Genomic DNA, 22,900 nt, shown 5'->3' on the forward strand with positions numbered 1-22,900 from the left:
TATTGGCAATTTTCTGCACGATAAGAAATGCACAGTGACGCATATTATGATTCAATAAGTCGCAAGCCACCACATTATAATCTAGCTGCATTAAGCATGCGCACTCGAGCGCAGCTAGATTATAATATGATGGCTCGTGATTTATTGAATCATAATATATGTGTCACTGTCACTCGACAAGAGTGTGCATCAGCCGGGTGCAGTTTCAATCACTCCCCCTTAGATCGGGACATTCGTGCAACTCATAGAAGAGGCGCTGACCGCACAGAGAAATGCCAGTTTCGGAGTTTGCAGTTATTTACATTAACTGCTTCTGTATTATTTGAACTTTAATAAAGCTATAATGAAATATAACTACATTTAAGATGTAACGCTGGGGTGTTTCTTTTAAAGACGCTCGACACACAAGTTTTGCTTCAGCAGAGCGGCAGCTCCAGCTCCACTTATTCCACAATGAGAATGCTTCTGAATTTACTTATTTTGTATTTTTTTTATAATTTCCTAAAACTGTCATGTCTAGATGTGTTTTTGTTAATGTTTTGTTTTCATGTCTTTTATTTTGAAATTCTAGTTCCTGTTTCATGCCATGTGGTTCCCTTGTCATGTGATTTCATGTTTCCCCTCATTGTTGCCAACTTAGCGACTTTGTCGCTATTTTTAGCGACTTTTCAGACCCCTTTAGCGACATTTTTTCAAATAAACGACTAGCGACTTTTTGGACAAACCTTAACAACTTTCCAAATTCCAAATATCGCCAGTACTGCAAGCGTGAGGTCTTACTTCCCCGCTGCGTCTGTTCTGTTCAGTGAGCGGCTGAGCAGCAGCGCATTCCGTTGGCTGCACGCCAGCGGACATAGACATGAATGAGCTGCGCATGTGCATAATGTGTTAGCAGGAACCAATCAGTGATCACATAGCAGCTGCCTTCTCCTTTGTTTTAATTCAAAACATTTAATTTGACCGTTTTTTCTTGGCATGCGCTTATATTCACTACTAATCAGAGTTTTAGTTCATTCCGGTTCGGTTTCTAAACTCTCCGACTTCAGATCGTATATTTACAGACTCTGTACATTTTACTTATCCAAACACAACAATAAACCTTCTTCAAACTCATAAACATGTAACGTTAGCTAAGTTCCGTTCCGTTGTCTAACAGAAAATATGTAATTGAGAACCGTTTTACTGGACACTCGGCTATATACTTCTATAAAAACAGTATGACCACGGTTTAGGGGAGACGACCGTTATTATAAACTGAAGTAGACTACAGTACCGACAAATTAGGCAGAATGCAAATACGACGCATGACGTCATCTGGCGACATTTAGCTACTTTTCGAGCAGGCTTTAGCTACTTTCCATTGAAAATAGTTGGCAACACTGTTTCCCCTATTTGGTTTATTGTCTTATCAGTTCTAGTTTGTCATTGGTTTAAGGTTCTTAGTCTTGTTATCTTGTCTATAGTTCTGTCTGTTTATTGGTTTTCTTGTTATTGTTTTACCCAATGTTTGTGTATTAAAGCCCTCATGTTTGTCATTGTCTCTGGTCAAGTTTTTTTCATTCCTTGAAATGTTTTAGTCCCTGTTTCTGAAGACATAGATTTAACCACTGGAGTAGTATGGATCGCTTTTATGGTGCATTTATGTGCTTTTTGGACCTTCTGAGTTCTGGTCAGCATTCACTTGCATTATATCGACCAACAGAGCTGAGATATTCTTCTAAAAATCTTAATTTGTAATCTACAGAAGAAGAAAGTCATACACATCCGGGATGGCATGATGGTGAGTAAATGATGAGAGAATTTTCACTTTTGGGTGAACTATTCCTTTAAGAAAGTACGATTTAAGTTAACCAGCCTATAAAGTGAAGTGTAACAAAGCAAAGGACATCAAGGAGAAATGAAAGGTACAATACTTTGATCTGCTCCTGGTGTTGAGGGCTCTTCTCCATCATTCTGGGGAAGAAAAGTCCTAAAGAAGAACCTTCGATCTCTCTGGTGGCCACTAGTCCATCTGCGTCTGTTTGCCATTGTCTTCTAAAAACATAAGAAAAATGGCCGTGGTAGATACCTGACTAAGTCCAAACAAAACCTTTTTCTTTTTTTAAATTTTGTATTCATTCGTCTAAAAATAATTCCGTTTTCCCATAAAAGCTGCATGCCATCTTTAAAGTAAAAACTAACCAACTAGGAATTATTTTAGGAATGAAACACATCGTTGACCAGGTGACACCGTTATGATTTTAATATCTAATACAAGTGTCTCCTTTTGTTGATCTTATGGATCAAATTAAGAACTATTTCAAATACTGATATGTCTATTTTATAACAGTGTTCAGAATGAAAGTGCATCGAATGGTTGATAATTAGTATTAATGCTGTCGGAAACGTATAATGCAAGATAAAATGCTAAGTCTTGATGAAGATGTTTTGCAGCTAAAGTAAATACCTCAAGAAATTTTCAGCTTGTTCATTGAAATTGTTATAACGCGTATTATGCTTGTTATAAAGCAAGTTACGCACACTAGTGGCGAAAGCTATGCCCAGCTCTTCACAACTCCTGTATTTTGTTATTTGAGCGTTAACCAGTTTGACGTTTGAAGTGTCGGTCACTACCTCTCACATCTGCTCGTCGGATAGCGCGAGCTGTTTCTAACGCGGTTCTTCGATGATTTCATGCCGTTTGAGTTGTTCAGTAGTAGATCTTCGTTGCCTCTTAGCGTTGTGGAAGAGAGTCGCAGAGACATGCACCAGAGCCAGAACCTCTCTACCTATTGTCAGCCTACAAGGTTAGCTAAACAAAGCATAACGTAGCGATACATTGGTGAGGAGGCCAGAGTCCGTTCTTTTTAATGGATGTCTATGAAGTAGATGCTTGAGAATGCAGAATAAACTGCTTTTGTTGAGGAAACAGCTCATCACTTAACGAATTGACCGCCTGTCCACTAATTCTCAAAATGTTTTACACTATACAATCCATTTGGAGCGAACTTTGTATGGAGAGTTTGCTACAATAAAATAGCTATTTTATAAGAGAAGACGTAGACAGATTTACGACAGGAAGGTTTCCGTTTACGGCTCTCCTTTGTATTGTATCTGCATGGATTTACTGACGTGACATGCTAGTTGGCCGTTTCGCTCTCTCCTATGGTACAAAAATAGTGATGGCAGAACAAAGCTTTCTTAAACTTCGATTCAGCTGAACCAATAGCTTGGAAATGGCTGTCTCGTTTCGAAAGCTGCGTGCTAGGTAGGACGCGTCCTTTGAAGGCTGCAGTATACCGAGCGTCCAAGTATCGTTTAAACGAGACGGCCTTCATAGGTGAAAGAGAAACGAAACGTAACATGGTTGCTATGACAGCACGCCACTCTTTAACAAGCGCGATCGCTTCGAGTGAGACGGGAACAACTTAAATTCCCTTTTGAAGGGAATGTATGAGGCACATTTTAGGAGAGTTATAAAGATGTAAAGAGAAAAGATAATAGATTTTACATGTGTATTTTAGTCTAATACTTCATTTAAATTATATAGTACTATAATTATACATATTATATACTCTGCACCCATCTACTGAGGTACATCAACTTGGGAATTAACATTACTTGGATTTGAACATCATATTTACGGGCAAATTGGGCATTTCCATTGAAGCAAATAATTGTGGGTCGTGAGTGCCCGCGAAGTATACACCTCATGCATCCTCCGAATTCCCGTGAAAGAAGGTCGGAATCGAAGTGTCCTACTCGCTTTTCTTTGAAACGAGACAGCCTCGATGACGTATGGGGTCAACAAATGCGTCCTCCGGAGCGCTGTCTCGTTTCTTTTCTTTCTTTTTTTTTTTGTATCTATTGTTAATGCGTTTTATGTATATGCACTTACATTTATTCAATTGCTAACCTTTTTTTCATTCCCAATAATAATAAAAAAATCCTTCCAAAAGAGACACAGGGAATGACTGTTTCGAAGCGCTCAGAAAACCGCACGCTGAGGACATAATTTCGGCATTCTGCAAAAATTAATTATATATATATATATATATATATATATATATATATATATATATATATATATATATATATATATATATATATATATATATTAGATTGATTTCGTTTATCGTTCCTTGAAATGTTTTTAGTCCCTGTTTCTGAAGACATAGATTTAACCATTGGAGTAGTATGGATTGCTTTTATGATGCATTTATTTGCTTTTTGGACCTTCTGAGTTCTGGTCAGCATTCTCTTGCATTATATGGACAACTCGGAAAACCGCACGCTGAGGACATCTGCTGGTCACAGGCGTGTAAATGCAATGAGAAGACTCGAGTCAAAAGCAGCTACAATGACACACAATGCATTGAAATCCATTTACTGCCCTATATTTGTCATATACTGTATTTTTCATGGTTGTCTACAATATCCTGGAATACACAGATCTGAATATTTGCAGAATATGCAGACCTGCGTATATAAGTTTTAAAATTATTTTTATTTTATAATAACATTAACCAGGGGCGGCATGGTACGGTGGTGCAGCGGTTCGCACTGTCGCCTCACAGCAAAAAGGTCGTGGGTTCAAACCCTGGTTGCCCTGGCCTTTCTGTGTGGAGTTTGCATGTTCTCCCCGTGTCTGCGTGGGTTCTCTCTGGGTACTCCGGCTTCCTCCCACCATCCAAAAGACATGCAGGCTAGGTTAATTGGTGTCTCCAAAAAAAAATTGCCCTAGATGTGGATGTGAGTGTGAGTGTATGTCTGTCTATGTGTGGCCCTGCGATGGACTGGCGACCTGTCCAGAGTGTCCCCCGCATTTTGCCCAATGTTAGCTGGGATAGGCTCCAGCCCCCCGTGACCCTGTACTTAGGATAAGCGGTTGACGATGGATGGAATCACATTAACCAATACTTTATGCAGTTTTTTTTTAAACAAATAAATCACTTTAAATGTCACAAAATCTCCGTCTCTCTTACATTTCTTTCTCACAAACGCAACATTTCGATTTTCTTTCCTTAGGGAACACAACTCCGTGTGATCGACTGGGAAATTAAAATGACTGAATTGCATTCAAATCAGCAACTCTTCTATGTATCTGTCTGATTTTATACAAGTTATTGCTGAATTGACTCGAGATCAGTAGCCTGCATTTAACTCCGATTCAGAGTTTCACTGTGGGATCAACGCCCCCTAGAGTAACCGGGAAACATTTCGAAACTGTTTAAAAACAGTATGACATAACGAAGCCTCGTTTGCTGAAATCATGTGACTTACCCTGTTTGATACGCGCTCCAAAGTATCGTTTCAAAACAAATGATTTGTAAAGGTTTCGAAGCTTTACCAAGCAGTGTTTCGAAAGCTGCCATCACCAGTAAAAACACGAAAGTTGTTATCTCAGAAAAGAAGATATCTGGGAGCTCTGTATGCAAGTAACCTTTCTGTTTGTCATCTTGAACTTACAGTGCCACCTAGTGGTGTGGATGCAGCATCATTTAAAAACAATAGTTTTCAGGTAGCAATTTTATTGTAGAAACTTCATAGTCAGCCACGATTACAATTAGTCCAATAACAGGGTGGTTACTGAGATTAAGCAAGTAGTATTCAGCTGGTCATGTGATTCTAAAATGGCAGCCCCCCATGAGGGGACCCTTCCCATGTAGAATAAAACAGCTTTTATAAGGTTACTGATATGACTGGAGTCTTCAAGTGCTCATTAATGTATTCATACGTTTCCAAATTACTATTAATTTATTTGAGAAACTTTTTTAATAAGGAAAAAATACTGACTGCACCTTTCAATTTACATCGAGTAACACAAAAAGTTGAGCTAGGGATGCAAATCAACCTATGGTTCTGTTAGATCTATGCATATTAAAATGTCTTTATGCTTGTCATTTCACAACAAAGTAAAAAGAAAGAAACTCTTGTATACCTTTTGATATTTGATTTTGCCAATTAATTTAGTGGCAGAGTGGTCTTATTAAAACATTTCCTATGCCTTCATCATTTTTTATTATTTTTTTGTTGTTGCCTCTATATTTTATTGTTGTTGTCCCAGACATAGACTTTTAATCTTAGCATATGAAAATCCACAACAAAATATTACTGAAATATTTTATGCATTTTTGAGCAAATGATCACAAAAGAGTCATTTTACACATTTTATTCCATTTTAAAATGTTATTTCCACCACAGAATGTTCTAGAATTATGCAGTTGTTTTAGGAAAATGCATTTTGTCAGTCCCACACAAATTTGAAATTCACATCTTTCATTTTGTCTTTATACACAGCATTAAATCGCTGCTCTTGTGCCTCAGTGAAAAGATTCTTCCAATCACCAACCACTCCTAAAAAAAAATACAAAACATTAAATTAAACAGTAACTTCAGAAACATGAAACTCTTGCATACAGCAAAATAACTTCTCAGTGAAACAATCCTCAAGTTGTTTTTAAACAGAATCTTGGACGGGTTTTACGCTGAATTTTGTACCTTTCCTCAGAAATTCGGACTTCTTTTGGTCCATGTACTCCTCTGGAACGAGAGAGTAATTAGACATCTTGTTTTGCTTCATGTTCTTAAAAACACAGTGGTCAACAATCTTTTCGGTCACTTCTCGGCTCAGAGATTTTCCTAGAAACTGGGCCATTTTCTCCACAGATCCTTTCAAATCCTGTCACAAATTTGAACAATCTCATGTTAGAAAGCAGGAAGTATTCACATCCAGTTTTCTCTGTTGCAGTGACCGGTGTTAAAAACAAGCTGAGAGAACTCTGATGAAACAATGGTACACTTATTTTGGTCATGTCACTACACTCAGAAGCTTTGGAAAGATTTGTTTTTGTCAGATGTAAGATTTTGCCAGGCTTCTCAATACATATGAGAAACATTATATTTGGGTATTTTGACTCTGACCCCACAAAAGAAAATATCTTGTTTGTTATTAATTTTTTTTTTTTCCTAAGCAAATTTTACATTCACAAATGCACATTTTCTAACTGTAAACCTGTTTTATCTGTCTTCTTAAAGAAATGGAAAATTATTTAAATGTGATCTTAGTATCTGTTAATAAGAAAGCTATAAAGACTGTTAGTATTTGCTCTGCTTTTGGGCTCTTCATGTGATTATAATGGCCCTCTTATTTGTTTTATTATTATTTTTACAATTTTCTTTTTTTTTGTCTAGTTTTATTTTTTATTGTTTTTATAATTGTTATTGTTGTTGTTATTATGTACAGTACGTCTTTTTTTTTTTTTTTTAATTTGTTGAATGTTCTCAGCAATAAAAAAAAAACAAATTAAAAATAAAACAAGCTGAGAAACTAGACCTGCATGTGACTGTACTCTATTTCTTAATGTGCATAGAAGCTACTTACAGATATCATCTCCTCATAGAAAAGGAAGAGTGTGTGTTCTTTATCTTGAACATTTAACCAGCCTTTCACATGATCAAACCAGGAACCAAACATGACTGTGGAAAACAGAAATAATTTCTCAAAATTAAGTGCTGATATGATCATGACATGAAAATTGAAATAGTACAAAATGAATTATTTCATCACAAGGGAAAGAGGAATAAGATGATATAAATAGGTATATAAATATATTCCTATTTATATGAATGTATACCTATTATATACAGTAGATAGAATAGGGTGCTATACATTAAATATAGTTAAAGTTGAACAACTGGCACACTTTAACTTAATCAAATCACTATGTGTATTCTTCCAGAGTAAAAAAAAACCCAACACAAAAACAGTCATCATTAAAGTTCATTCTAAATGAGGATGGAATTACACTGATGTAGTCATTTGGATCATAATAGAAATCAACAGCAATGGCAAATCAGAAAGTGTCCCACTTTACCTTTACAAATATCTCAACTCTGTAGGTCCATACAATGCAAATGAATGGTGACCAAAACTTTTAGAAAAAATTAATCTCCAAAAAGCACAAGTCAGCATAAAAATTATCCACATTACTTCAGTGGGTTAATCAATGTCTTCTGAAGCGTTCCAATATTTTTTGGGCGAGAACAGGCTAAAATGTAACCCCTAAAATGTAAACCACATTTATGTTTCTTTTTGGAGCTTCAAAGTTCTGGCAACCATTCACTTGCATTGTTTGGACTTACAAAGCCAAGATATTCTTCTAAAAATATTTGTGTTCTACAGAAGAAATCCATACACATCTGGGAAGGCATGAAGTTAAATGAGAGACTTTTCCTCTTTGGGTGAAACATTCCTTTAATTTAAACATACTTTTTCCATCAAGGAACTTTTCCATGAACTCATCTTGGGTCCCTGGGTTCACAAGGTATGAGGCCATTCCATAGTAGTAGAATGAAGATGTGAATACATCTTTTGGGTTGCGCAAGACATAAAGAACCTGAACCACAATTCAAAGGATAAAATATCATATATTTTAACCTTTGGAGGCACTTTATTAAACCATTAAAATGTGTGATTCATTGAATCTTAAATATTTTGCATCAAGTGTCAATGAAGTGTCATTAAGAGCAGTGTAAGTGTACAAAGTAGTCAAAATAATAGTTTTTGAAAGTTTTTACCCTCGGTTTTATTTTGAAAAAAGACTCATTCATCATTTGGTGGTGATAGTGAGTTGCAAAGATGCGAGGAGAAGGTCTTTGCTCTAGATTGAGCAATATTGCCCGATGTTCCTCCAGCCACGGTGATCTGTCCCAGTTTGGCACAGTCAGCACTGGAGTGAAATCTCCTTCACTCGCTATGAGAGGCACTATCTCTTGCATCCATGTTGTACCTGGGCAAAAATAAAAGGCATAAGCGTGTATCAAGTGCAACAAATTTCTATTTTCAATTTACAAGCTTGCATCAGCAGGTTCATGTATCGCTCATGCATTTGCATTACCTTATCCGTTTCTTAAAATCTAGTAAGCTGCCTCAAAAACATATTTAAACTGTTTTAACTAAGAAATTAGGTTATATTTTAGTTAAGTTAATAAAGGAATAGTTCACCCAGTCAATCATCATTTGCTCACCCTCAGGCTGTCCATACAATGAAAGTGCATAGTAGGCCAAAACCTATGGTATAGAGGTTTAATCAATATCAAAGTTTGCAAAGTTCAAACTTCAAAGTTTAGGCCACCATTCAATTGCATTGTATGGTCCTACAGAGTTGAGAATTCTTCTAAAAAGCTTTATCAGCAGAAGAATGAATGTCATACACATCTGGGATGGCATGAGGGTAAATGTTCAGAATGTTCATTTTTGACTGAATTCTGCCATTGTGATAACTTTTAAGGAAGTTAATTGAGTTGTTCATGGCTCTTTAAGTGTTACCAACTTCAACTTTAATGACTTTTCAGACCCTTAGCTAATTTCCATAGAAAAGAGTCGCCAGTACTGTCCCGCGGGTACGAGAGCTTGCTTTCCCACTGCAGGCACACCCTTCTCTGCATCTACGCTGTTGAGCGGCAGAGAGGAGCAGCATATCCAGTTGACAGCATGGCAGATGACAGAGACGTGATTGAGCTTTGCATGTGCAAACAGTGTTGCCAAGGATCAATCACTAACTGTAATTGTCTGTTAATTTAACTATTTAATTTGACCATTTAATTCGATTTTTATTCTTCTCATGCGCTTATCACTGTGTTATCACTCACTATCACAGAGGATTAGTTCATTGCCATTTCTGAACTCAGAATTCAGATAATTTATTTAGACAAGCCTGTAAATTGTACATTATTCAAACACATAATAATAAACTTTCAACTTCATTAAACAAGATGACGTACTTCCGAGAGGGCGTGTTGTAAGTACTGTCTTCAGGCAGTTCCGAGATATAAAGGATACTACGCAATATAATCCCGATTAATTTCTTTGTTTGACAAGTTAAACAGCTCCATGTTATCTTGTTGTGCATTTCACCAGACTCATATGTATGAGAAAAGAAATAGAGAAATGGACCAAGTTAAACAAGCCAATATGGTGGCTGAAGAAAGCAAAGATTTCGACAAACTTTATATGGACTCACTAGTGGAAGAACCACTTGCAGCAGCACTTCTGTGTAATCCGTGCAAAAGTCCTCCAGGAAGAAAAGGAAAATTGAATGCCAATATTGATGAGAAAATGGAAACACTCCTTGAGGCTGCACTCACATCGAAATGTGATGGCACGTTTCAACAAGTTGAGTCCATAGAAAAGATCATGCAAAAAATGCTAACATCTATCACTGCTCTTTCTACCACTGTAAGCAAGTTGTTACTACAGACCACATCCCACAAAGATAGAGAATCTTGAAAAAAACGTTTCTGGTTTGCAGCAGGAAATCAAGCAGTTAAAGGAGATATGTAAATGCAGAACTACAAAAGGAGATGGGATCTTAGGCTATATGGTGTAAGAGAAAATGGCTAAGATGGAGAATAATACGCAAGATCTTGTCATCAAGATCCTTGCAAAGGTTTCTCCAAAGATTGTACAGAAACTTCCAGATGTTGTAGACTCTGTTCATAGGTTGGAAAGAAAAGAGATGATGACTGCCCAAGAGTGATAATTATACAGTTCGCCATGCGCCTTTACCGGGATATAGTGTGTAGAGATGCCAAAGAAAACCAGTAGCTGAAAGAGAGTGAGCTGCGCATTAAAGAGGAACTGTCTTTTTCGGAGAGAGCAGCAAGGAAGAAGGCATGGCACCCAGTGAAACAGGCGAGGGAAGAGTGTAAGAGAGCCAGCTTTCAGAGAGGATTTGCCTTGATTGAAGAAGTGCGTATCGTCGTTCCAGTCATTACTTGAACAAATGAGTGGATGACGACGGTCAGCTTTTCTGCAAGTGGATGTTTCAATAATAATCAGTGTTAATGCAAGTCTTATTGTCTGACATAACGTTTCATGGTATCTCAGTGTTTGCTTTCTAAAAAGTATTATTCTTAATTGTTCTATTGTTCTGTTATCTTACGCAATGACTGAACATAAGTTTGGGAAGTTAAAGTTTATTTCTTTAAATGTTCCGAGGTATTTACGATGCCACTAAATGAAAAGCTGTTTTTCTTTTAAGTAGACATACAGAAGCTCATGAACTTTTTTCCAAAAGACTCATTCTTGTGATTTTTAGAAAACCCAGAGGGGAGATTATGTTCTTTTCAGTCATGGTTCAAATCACTCAGCAGGTGTCACTAACAAATTTAAAGGTGATGTGCTGGAAACTATTGCTCAGAAAATGGGAGATGGATAATAATGGTTCTCAGATTGAACAACTCTATTTTAATTACTTGCAGTGTATATGGATTCAATGTTAGAGCACATTATTTAGAAATGTTTAAGAAAATCTGTGAAATATTAACAGATCTAAAAAAATTACAAAGAAGGGTATATCATTATGGGTGGTGACTTAATTATGAAGATCCGAATTATTTAACTGACCGTTTTCACCAAAAGTTTTCAATTTACAATTCTCAGAATTATTTTATTACTGATCATTTACAAGTTATATATGTATGGAGGTACTTAAACCCCAATAACTGTGATTACAGTTGGGACAATAACTCTCTTTCTTTGAAATCAAGAATAGATTATTGGTTGATTAATCATAATTTAGTTCAGTATATATCTGAAACAAAAATGAACTGTGCCCCTCTATCAGATCACAAAATGATTGCGATTTCTTTTAATTGGGAATATGGCTAAGGGTGAAATAGACAAAGTGGCCGCACTATGCATATATTGTTTATTTTGCACAGACGCGTTTCGGCGTGTGCCTTCTTCAGTGTGCACACGCTAAACGCGTCTGTGCAAAATAAACAATATATGCATAGTCGCCACTTTGTCTATTTCATATGTTATCTTTAGGCCAGCACTCTTAAAATTCATTATATACACTGAGTGAAGCCTGCTCTCATCCTTACTTAATATGGCTAAGGGTAAAATGATTTGTGGATATGGGAAATTAAATAATAATTTGCTTTTAGATAACCACAAAATAATTTTCCATTAAAAGTATTTTTAAAGATAAACTCTTTAAGTTATGTACAACTGTGGGAGCTATTTAAATTTAAAGTCAGGGAAAAGGCAATGAGAACAAGTAAAGTTTTAAAGAAAAACAAACTCAAACTATAGGGATTACAGAGATAACAGGAGAATTAAGTAGTTTAATCAAGGAAAACATACTGCCAGAGGATGACAAAGCCAAAGTACACAAACTAGAAATTGATCAATTGTACACAGAATTAATGAAACAATGTCATTAGCTTAATTCTGAACCCGGATTAAGACCCTTTATATTGGAGACCAATTATTTTATTGAATACCGACTAGAAGATATTAGCCTTAGTGGTTTTAAGGCTAAAATATATTATCTGTAATATTAGGCTTGTACTGGACCTTTTAGGTTATAATCACAATGTCAACTCTGATGCACTTATTTTGTTTCTGGACTTTTATAGAGGTTTTTAACAACAGAGCACAATTTTTTGCTACAGTGTTTAAATGCATTTGGGTTTGGAAGTAAATTAATTCAAACTGTTAAAATGTTTTAAAGAGGCATTAATAGCTTAATAACAGTCCAATAACTCTATTGATAAGAAAACTTCTAGAGGTGTGAGGCAAGGTGTGGCAGCGGGGGCGTGGTCAAGCGCTCGTCCAGGAGAGAAAAGCGGTAAGGGCGCTTACACCTGAGCTAAATTATGTCTAACACCTGTCTCTAATTTCAGTGAACACGGGGAGAGCGGCATAAAAATGCAGCGAGAGGGCCTCCAGGGGAGAGAGACGACAAGCTAACCCAGTGCGCTTGTGTCATATTGTGTGTTATGATAAATTGTATAAATTACGTCGGCATTAAAAAGCTTACCTTGTGGTGAAAACCTGCTTCCTGTCCTCCTTTCCATTGAATAGTATTACACAAGGTTGCCCAATTTCTAATAATTTTTTTATGTTAGTAGTGGAACTATTGTCAATAAGTATAGCGCAGAACCCTAATGTTTGCAATATCTCGTTATTAGGTAATAACAATTGGCTGATGATACAACTTTATTTTTGAAAGATAAAAACCAAATTAGCAATGCTATTAATTTAGTTCAAACATTCTCTGATGCCTCAGGACACCAGTTATACATGTACAAATGTGAAATTCGTTCATGCATGGGTCTTCTGAACAATCATTGTTAAACATTTCAGTAAAAGGTGTGTATTAAATATTTAGGAATTTACATGTTAGACAACAGCTTAATTTCAACCAAAAACTTAAGAAAACTAAATACATTTTTGATAATTGATTACAGAGAGATCTGTCAATTTTAGGGAGAGACCTATTATCTAAGGCAGAAGGTTTATCTAGATTTATTTCCCCTGGCCTTTCATCATTTGTTCAGGATTCCACTTGCAAAGACATTAACAGCTTGCTGGTTAATTTTTGTTGGGAAAATAAACATCATCTTAAAAACAATTATAGCTGGAAAGAAAGGTGAAGGAGTGTATGAAATGCTTGATTATGTGGATATTAATAATACTTTCAAGGTCAATTGGATCAAAACATGTATTGGTGAACCTGAATTGATTTGTTTTTTATCCCCCATAATATTCATAAGAAAGTTGGTGGTCTTAATTTTCTGTTAACTTGTAATTTTTGCAAACCAAATTACCCATAAAATTGTCAAGATTTCATGAGCAAGCACTCTTAGCGTGGAAACTGCTTTCTGCTTCTGCACTTTTGAATAATGAACCGATTACCATCAAGGGTAAATTATTTATTTTTGAGGAATGATTGGAATATGGGATAATTTACTTGATTTATCTTTTTGATTCAATATCTAAAATGTACTCTTGCGATTTTTTTATGTCTAAGTATAATTTTCCTTTAAAATATAAAGAATTTAAAGAAAGCTATTCCTTCTGGGCTTATTAATTTAATGCATAGCCACCTGGTCTGTAATAAAGTAGAAAATAAAGACTGTAATTTCCTTGTAAAAGGTAAGAATATATGCGCCTCGTGCTGCAGCCATGGAAGCCAACAAACAAAGTAGATCAGGGATAACAGATTCCACCCGACCTAAAAATCCGCGCCATCCGTCTAAAAACCACCATGACCAGAGGCGTAGTAAAACAAGGATAAATACTGGAGATGCCTTTGGAAGATGGAGACAGCTTAAACAGGGGCGGGTCTACGTGATGGCCAGGGGGGGCACCGGCCCCCCCTGAAATTCGATTGGCCACCCCAGGTGCCCCCTCTATAAGATGTCTTGTGATTGGTTAATTTTACGGCCAATCAGTTTATAGACTCTACTGAAGTTCGTGATTCAAAGTTTTTTTTTGGTTGATTGTATTCACAACGGTCACCGGTAAGCCGGCTAGCTCTTCCGCATCCCGTCCAGGGACCAGACGTGGAGGTTCCAGAGGTCTGGGCGAGGGTGCCAGAGCGTGCCCCGTCCCTGAGAGAGGAGGTCCTTTCTCAGGGGAATTCGCCAGGGAGGAGCTGTCGCGAGAAGTCTGAGTTCCGAGAACCAAGTCCGAGTGGGCCAGTAGGGGGCCACTAACGAGACTTGCTCCTCGTCCTCCCTGACCTTGCACAGCACCGTGCAAGAAGGCTCACTGGGGAAATGCGTACTTGCGCAGCCCCGAGGGCCAGCTGTGTGCCAGCTGCCTGTCCCGAGGGGAGCCTCTGTTAGGGCGCACCAGAGCGGGCAGTGGGAGGTTTCCTGGGAGGCAAACAGGTCTACCTGGGCCTTGCCAAACCGCTCCCAAATCAGCTGGACCGACTGGGGTGAAGCCTCCACTCCCACCGGGCAGGCGTTGTCGTGATAGCGCGTCCACTACGACGCTGAGCTTGCCGGGATGTGAGTGGCATGCAGCGACTTGAGTCGCTGCTGGCTCCATAGGAGGAGACGGCGGGCGAAGTTGTGACATGTGGCGGAGCGTACGCCACCTTGGCGATTTATGTACGCCACCACCGTGGTGCTGTCCGATCTCACGAGGACATGTTTGTCCCGAACTAACGGGAGGAACTTCCTGAGAGCAAGAAGGACGGTCAGCAACTCCAGGCAATTGATGTGCCAACGCAGCGGGCCCCTTTCCAACAGCCCGCTGCTGCGTGCCTGCTGCACATGGCACCCCACCCGACCGGAGGCGTCGGTTGTGACCAGAACGCGTCGGGACACCTGCTGCAGGGCACTCCTGCCCATAAAAAGCAGAGGTCTGTCCAGGGTTGGAGTGTTTTGAGGCAGGCGGGGTGATCCTTACCCGATGCGTGCCGTGGTGCCATGCTTGTCTCGGGACTCGAAGTCTGGAGCCAGTGCTGGAGTGGTCTCATATGCATCAACCCCAGCGCGCGACCGCCATGGAGGACGCCATATGCCCCAGGAGCCTCTGGAAAAGTTTTAGAGGGACCACTGTGCCTGGCTTGAAGGAAGCGAGGCAGTCCAGCACCGACTGAGCACGCCGCCGTGAGACGGCTGTCATTGAGACTGAGTCTAACTCCAACCCGAGAAAAGAGATGCTCTGAACCGGAGTGAGCTTGCTCTTTTCCCAGTTGACCTGAAGCCCCAAGCGGCTGAGGTGCCGGAGCACCTGGTCTCTGTGTGTGCATAGTAACTCTCGAGAGTGTGCTAGGATGAGCCAGTCGTCGAGGTAGTTGAGAATGCGGATGCGGCTACTCGTAGCGGGGCAAGGGCCGCCTCTGCGACCTTCGTGAAGACGCCGAGGGACAGAGACAGGCCGAAGGGAGGACTTTGTACTGAAACGCCTGGCCGTCGAACGCGAACCGTAAGAAGGGTCGGTGTCGTGGCAGAATTGAGACGTGGAAGTACGCCGTCCTTCAGGTCTACCGCTGCGAACCAATCTAGATGCTGAACGCCAGCCAGAATATTTCTCTGCGTGAGCATTTTGAACGGGAGTTTTAACAGGGCCCGATTGAAAACTCGCGAGGTCCAGGATTGGTCGTAAGTCGCCTTTCTTGGGTACAATGAAGTAAGGGCTGTAGAAACCCTTCCTCATTTCTGTTGGAGGGACGGGCTCCACCGCGCTCTTGGCTAAGAGGGTCGCGATTTCGCGTGCGCAGGGAACTGGCATGCTCGCCGTGTACTCGCGGAAAGCGGACGCTCTGAAAGGGGCGGAGCCGGGCAAACTGAATTGCGTAATCGAAGTCGAATGGTCCGTGCAGCCAGCGTGATGCATTGGGAAGCTAAAGCCACGCTTCCCAGCTCTGCGCTTAGGGGCACCAAAGGGACGAGTATTTTGGACGTACCCGGCGGGCCTCGCGAGCGGGCGGAACAGGTAGTGCAGCGTCGGGCGGCTTCGTTGCGGCCTGAGGCTGAGGTGCTGAGAATAGACTCAAAGCACTTACCTTGCTCACGCGACCCGCAGGGGCGGGTTCGTGACTGAGGAGGAGGTCTGATGCTGGCGCCCTCTGGACTCGTCTGAACCGGCCGGCCGTGGGACAGTCGTGGGCAGGCGGAAGGCGGGATCGCCGCGTCCGTGTACCGGACTGTCGTAATCTGAAAGCAGATTGCCGTGAGAACAGCATTTGCGGGCCAGGTGACCCAGAGGCAAAGGAAATAGCTCTTTATTGAGAATGTGGGTACCACAGCCCCGTCAGGGGTGTGGCAAATGAAAAAACAAAGGATTCTCCTCCCGGCCCTCCACCGGGGACGGATCGGTCTTACCACCTCCGAGCTAACGTCTTCGGCTCTGGGTCGGCTGTCTCAGGAACGCTTGGGAGCCTTCCGGGTCCTAGAGGGGTTCGTGAGACAGGGGCGCGCGCCGCCTGCGGGTGCTTCGACGCTGGGGCTGAGAGCTGGGCCCAGGTTGAGGCGGAGCAGGAGCTGGTTTCTTCACAGGGGACGCCTCGGCGGGCAGACGGGCGGGGCCCGTAGCGGCAGGTCTGCGGCGGGCATGATGTGACTGATGGCCTCCGCCTGCTTCTTCACCGCGGAGAACTGTTGGGCGAAGTCCTCGACGGTGTCGCCGAAAAGGCCAATCTGGGAGACAGGTGCGCCCAGGAAGCGGTTCTTATCAGCCTCACGCGTCTCGACCAGATATGAGCCAAAGATGGCGTTCCTGGACCACTAGGGTGGCCATCGCCTGTCCGAAAGTGCCTGCGCTGTGGCCTTCGTCGCTCTCAGGGCGAGGTCGGTCGCTGAGCGCAGTTCCTGCAGCACATCAGGATCAGGTCCACCCCGTGCATGTTTCTGAGAGCTTTGGCCTGGTGGACTTGCAGGAGGGCCATCGCATGCAGGGCGGAGGCAGCGGTCCAGCCGCGACTGTAGGCCTTCGCTGAGCTGAGGATGTTGTCCTACAGGGCTTGGATGGGAGTACGGGCGACCACGCCAGGAGGTAGGGCTACCGGGCATAGATGGTGCGCAACTGCCCTATCGACCTGGGGAATCACGCCAGATCCGTGGCGCTCTCCGCCGTCGAGGGTGGAGAGAGTGGAGCGGGTGGCACCTAGACGCAGCGGAGAGCGGGGCTCTCCACGTAGACGCCAGCTCATCATGCACCTCCGGAAAAACGGGACCGGGGGATGCGAGGCCGCGAACTGCGCCGCTGCCCCCAGGAACCAATCATCCAACCGCGAAGGCTGTGGGGAGGACGGAGGGTTCCAGTCCAACCCCACGCCACGGCGCCCGGAAAGCATGTCGGACATCTGAGCTGCCGGCCTCAGCCTGGGCCTGCTGGCCCGAGGCGGCAGTCCAGGGAGTCCTCGGCATCAGACACCGCACTCTCCGATGCAGCGGCGAGCTCATCTGCTTCGGACTCGGAGGATAGACGGCCAGGCCGTGAGGCGAAGCCGCTATCGCCGCTGAGCTTGACGGGACCAGCGAGCGTGTCGGGAACGGGAGGTTCGCAGGGGCTACCCGGCGAAACCGCACCCGCTGCCGCCTCAAATGCCCCCAGCGCCAACCGCATCGCCCTCAATCCCATGGGAAGAAGGAGCAATGCGGGTGCAGCTGGGGTGGCTTGCCTTCTGTTGAAAGCAAGTCAGCGATCGCTAACGTGGTCATGGTCATGTTCTCGCAGTGAGAACATGAACCATCCACAAACGCCACCTCGGTGTGATCGCGCCCAAACACGAGACAGCGCCTGTGGCCGTCTGAAGCAGAGAGGCTTCTACCGCGATCCAGGAACGACACAGGGGCGGAAGGGCATCTTGAAAAGACGCGTCCTGAAAAGGACGCTCAACGCCGCTGTGTTTGCTCTTTTAGAGAAATTTGCTCTTTTAGGGAAATTTGCTCTTTTAATACACAGTGTGTGTGTGTGTGTCTGCGCTGTCGGCGCTCAGGGGCAACAATGCACGCCGTGCAAAGTAGGAGAAAGCCGCTGTTGTGCGCCGTCAAATCCAACAGCAGGCAGATCGTCAGAGAAACGGGAACGTTCAGGCTTCTGTATTCTCGCGAGCAGACTGCAAACAGACCATCGGCTCGAAGAAATTTTCTGACTAAACTTCTGTATTTGCCCGGCTTAAGTACCCATATGCGGGGGGGTATGCAAATACTGACTGCCAACTCTCATTGGCCCTTTTCAATAGGTCAGAGGTGAATATCGGCGCTCAAGAGAGACCCCTAGTGTCGCTTCTCCGACACAACGTGGAGAGAGCGACAGAAGGGGAATTTGGAGTACAACATGTCTTCTTTAACCATTAATCTTAACGGAATTGGTATAGCTCTAATCATTCTATTAAAAATATTAACGGTACACTGTACTTGGAATTTCTCACAAAACTCTCTATACAGTAACAAATTTCCATTATCATCCAAGAAATGGGCAATAGCCCAAATCCCTTTAGATATCCATTCCTCAAGATATACAGATTTTCTGCCAAACTTTATATATCTACTATTCCAAACTGGAGTGTTGTGAGGAGTGAAGTTATGTGTGAACAATAGTTTCCAATAGAGCAGCACTTGCTGATGGAAGGCTGAAAGTTTAACTGGTGACCAGGTGCACTCAAAGTCACAACATAACAGAAAGTGTATTCCCCCCAGTTTGTTAAAGATAGCATTGGGGACAATAAACCAAAAGGAGTGGCTATTTTGAATGAAGGATTTTAACCATTTCAATTTTAAAACACCATTCATAATGTCAAAAACGATAGCATTCACCCCACCGTCTTCATATTTTTTAATCATGTCCTCCTTTCTAATGTACTGACACTTATTTCTCCAAATAAATTTAAAATTCACCTTATTTATTAATTTAATCATTTGTGTCGATATGGGCAAGGAGAAGGCTGGATAGATGAGTCTGGACAAACTATCCATTTTAGATAAAAGAACCCTTCCAAAGATTGTAAGATCCCTCTGCAGAAAAGAAAAAATGCTTTATCCTGCGGTCTGCATTGATAGCATATGGTCACAAAACCCCCTGCAATGAATGTACTAAGATTGCTACATGCTGGTGCAGTCCTTTACAAGCCCCAGGAGGGGCAATCATTTTAAAAACCGTGAACTTTTAACTGTTCCTCCTTTACGATGTTGATCTCTAACAGAAACTGGCAGATGTTCTTCCTCTGGTCACCCTGTAACTGAATCACCTCTCCATACTCTGGATGCTCAATCACAGTACCATTGCAGGCAAATTTCTTTTTGAAGGCTTTCAAAAAGAAAATGCTCCATTCAATATGGACTTACATTTATCTATGTTATTCAACACATTTTTATTCTCTATAACATCTTTATCTTTAGAAATAATAATCCCCAAATATTTAACTTCCCTTTTAATTTGTATATTAGATAATGAATGCAAAGGAAACTCATGCAGTGTTAACATTACACATTTGTTTAGGTTTAAATGTCCCCGAAGCTTTAGAAAACTGGTTAATCGAATGTAAAGCTAATGGAATTTGATATTCATTCTTTAGAAACACTGTTGTATCGTCAGCAAACTGGCTTATAAGTATATGTCTATCAAACACTGAAAGACCTTCAATACCATTATTCCTTACTCAGTATAGATAATAACTCTGCAACCATTATAAATAATAATGGTGAGCTTGCCAGTCACCACCGAAACAGAAGAATCCAGCTGTTTTAGTTGAGGTCTGCCTTCTTTCTTTTTCGACTGTTTTCTTCTCTTTCTGCTACTGTTTTTATTGTTTCTAAACTAAAGACTGTTCTTTAATATATTAGCAGAGCACAATGTAATGGTTCCATATTTTATTTTTAAACTGTGGTGTTTTCATTTGAACTGTTACAGTGCTAAAACTTTAACTCTGTGTTACTCAGATTTTTTGTAAATTAATCTGAAAGAAATGTTGAATGAAACACTATGATGTTTTGGCCAAACCATTTGAATTATTACAGTGGGGGGGATTTTTTTTTTTTTTATTATTATTATTTGAAAGAGATTGTGAAAACTACTGTGTATTGTAATGGCCAAACTAATTAAAAGAAAATAGTTGACATCGTTTCTGCTTCTGGGTTTTTAAAATTGCTCATTATTAAAATTGCTTTTATTTTATAAACTTGTTAGTTTTATGAAAACACTAAAAATAATAAACACTGGCTCTCAAATTTAACTTAATGGATATATACAGGGATGACAAAAAACTAAATTAATCAAAAATGTGCTTTATTACTACATTTGTTTACAAGTAACTTTATTCAAGTTAAAAAAATAATAAAATCAATAGGATTTACGTAATATACTGTAGAATTTAGCTTTTGTTTGGTCACTGGCAGCCACCCCGTTTGGAGGCAGTGCCCCAGCATGCCCCCCACCCCCCACTGAAAATGCTCTAGACACGCCCCTGAGCTTAAAGCCCTGAAATCCTTTATAATGGATAATTAGTTTGCTAATTATTATGTAAACATTCTGGCAATCCGCATGAGATTCGAGTCTTGGGCGGGGCAGACAACTCTCCAATATTTTCAATTGAGACTGCAGTACCCATTTCAAACGCTTGTTGTCAATCTTACATAAAACGCCTTTGAATATGAAAAATTCAAAAATAAATCTATTGTAAAGTACTATGAATCTGTATTTGGCGTCATGTGAATACTTCTTTTTTTAATTTTTATTTTTATCCTATCTTTGGAGTTATTGACATTTTGTGCCAGTAATAAATATATATATATATATATATATATATATATATATATATATATATATATATATATATATATATAGATATATATATAGATATATATAGCAGCTCGTCATTACACACGTCTCAGTGCAAACGCTCACCAATTAGAATAGAGTGCACTATCTAACTAAAGGTAACTAAAATTATCTTCTTTGGAAAATGTATAGTTTTCATGCTACATTGTTAGGACCTTTAGGCTACTTGAGAAATGAGAGCGTGAGTTGGTAAATACCCTAATTGAAGAATAATTAAAAGTTACAAATTGACTTACCCGACTTGGGATAAGTGGCAATCAGGATGTCATCCGGGCGAAAGGTGAAGTCCTCATAGTATTTTAGACTTTCCGGAGGGTGCAAATGCGATGGCACGTAAACCCCTTTATACATCGTGTACAGTTCAGCCTCAGTCATTTTCTGAACCAAGCAACAAGTTTTGGTGTAATACCGCGAGATTTCATGGTCCCTCCCTCTACTCACTATGGCGTTGGCTGTGATTCAGTTGTCAGCAGGGCTTTTTTATTTAATTGTTTTATGAAGTACCCATTAAAACAGACTTACCATATCATTTATTTGTGGTGCTTTTCAAATGCATTTTATTTATAGTTATATATATATTTGTTTTCCCTTGACCCAGACCCTTTATCTAGGCTATATTAAAATATGAAAATCCATTTTGAAAATAAAAATGATACATGTTTAAAAAATGCGATAACCTCAACAAAGCTTGAAACAAACATAAACCATTTCAATATTTATTGAGTAAAGATGATTTTTATACGTTTGCCAAAAACGTTGATTTAAAAAAAAAAAATCATTGGTTGTCACTTCCAATCATGCCGTGAACATTTGACACATTATTAAAAAGTGTGAAAATATTGCGTGCATTTGAGATGCATAGAACAAAAAAATGGACTCTGTATGTGAGATAGGCTGTGTTATATGTGTGTACTGTATATGTGAGATATGTGTGATATATTTGACACATGTCCCTTTTTTCACAATAATACTTTGCAGGCTCCTTGCACATACATAGTTGTATTTGTATGTCCTACACACCTATAATTGTGTTCTTTTTAAAAGGCACCGTGAGATACTTTCAACTATTTATCATTTAGATACATACAGTAAAATGCTAGCTATAAAGTCAGACTAAGCAAGACAAAGGAGTCACCTTCTTTTTTATGAAAAACATTAAAAATATTATTTCCATTACCATCTTTTCTACCAGAAATCTATTAAACACAATACAGAATTTATGATGTGCTGGAAATGACACAGTGGTGAAAATTTTAGCAAAAATTTAAATAAAATTTCCTGTGATACATGTACATTGAGTGTGGAAAATGTTGACAGTGCTAGAGTGCCAGAAGTTGAATAAACACCATATATTTATTATAGTAAATATTTACAGTTAATAAATTAATAGTTCATGTCTTTGGTACATACAGACAATCATTCCTTTGCTGTAGCTTTCATATGCAAACAGTGTAGTTTGCTGGTCAAAGCTAGCTGGCAGGTCCCAGAAGCAGGGGGTCTTCTGGATATATTGGATGTATATCCAATTGAACTGTTGCAACTAAAACAAATGTTCTTACAGCTACTCATTTGAACCATATTCAGTTATTTGTACAGTTATAGTTAGTGTACAAATTGTTTATGTTTGTAATCAAACTTGCATGCACAGGCTTGCTTGTTGTTGTCAACTAGTCTGCAATTGCATGTTTACTTATGTGTTTTATGCCTGTTATAAGCCATGCTGAAAACTATACCATATATATTAAGCTGAAGTTCAACAATCCTCTAGGAAAACTCAACCACATCCCATCCCATCCCAGATGTGTATGAATTTCTTTCTTCAGCAGA

General features: G+C 40.2%; 2 protein-coding genes across 3 annotated transcripts in view; both read right to left on the minus strand.

Annotated features, from left to right (window-relative positions):
- The window catches only part of LOC127633122 (uncharacterized), a 69,616-nt gene extending 66,910 nt beyond the window's left edge, over positions 1-2,706 (minus strand). Inside the window, exons 1-2 of the mRNA XM_052112000.1 lie at positions 2,614-2,706; positions 1,914-2,034 (exon numbers count right to left, since the gene is read on the minus strand). Coding sequence (XP_051967960.1) covers positions 1,914-2,028 — 115 coding nt within the window. The 5' untranslated portion in view covers positions 2,029-2,034; positions 2,614-2,706. The remainder of the gene's footprint in view (positions 1-1,913; positions 2,035-2,613) is intronic.
- A 3,436-nt stretch (positions 2,707-6,142) lies between these two features.
- On the minus strand, positions 6,143-21,448 carry LOC127633562 (sulfotransferase 2B1-like). Of its 2 annotated transcripts, none has more exons than XM_052112747.1 (6): positions 21,310-21,448; positions 8,560-8,771; positions 8,252-8,378; positions 7,364-7,458; positions 6,481-6,661; positions 6,143-6,336 (listed from the first exon to the last, which is right to left on the minus strand). In XM_052112747.1, the coding sequence occupies exons 1-6, from the start codon at positions 21,446-21,448 to the stop codon at positions 6,227-6,229; spliced, it is 864 nt and encodes a 287-aa protein (XP_051968707.1). In that variant the 3' UTR covers positions 6,143-6,226. The 2 variants fall into 2 exon arrangements, with proteins under 2 accessions (XP_051968707.1, XP_051968708.1); XM_052112748.1 differs by lacking the exon at positions 21,310-21,448 and adding an exon at positions 10,005-10,665.
- Positions 21,449-22,900: the final 1,452 nt, after the last annotated feature.

This window comes from Xyrauchen texanus, chromosome 40 (assembly GCF_025860055.1).
Source record: "Xyrauchen texanus isolate HMW12.3.18 chromosome 40, RBS_HiC_50CHRs, whole genome shotgun sequence".
Taxonomy (NCBI): Eukaryota; Metazoa; Chordata; class Actinopteri; order Cypriniformes; family Catostomidae; genus Xyrauchen; species Xyrauchen texanus.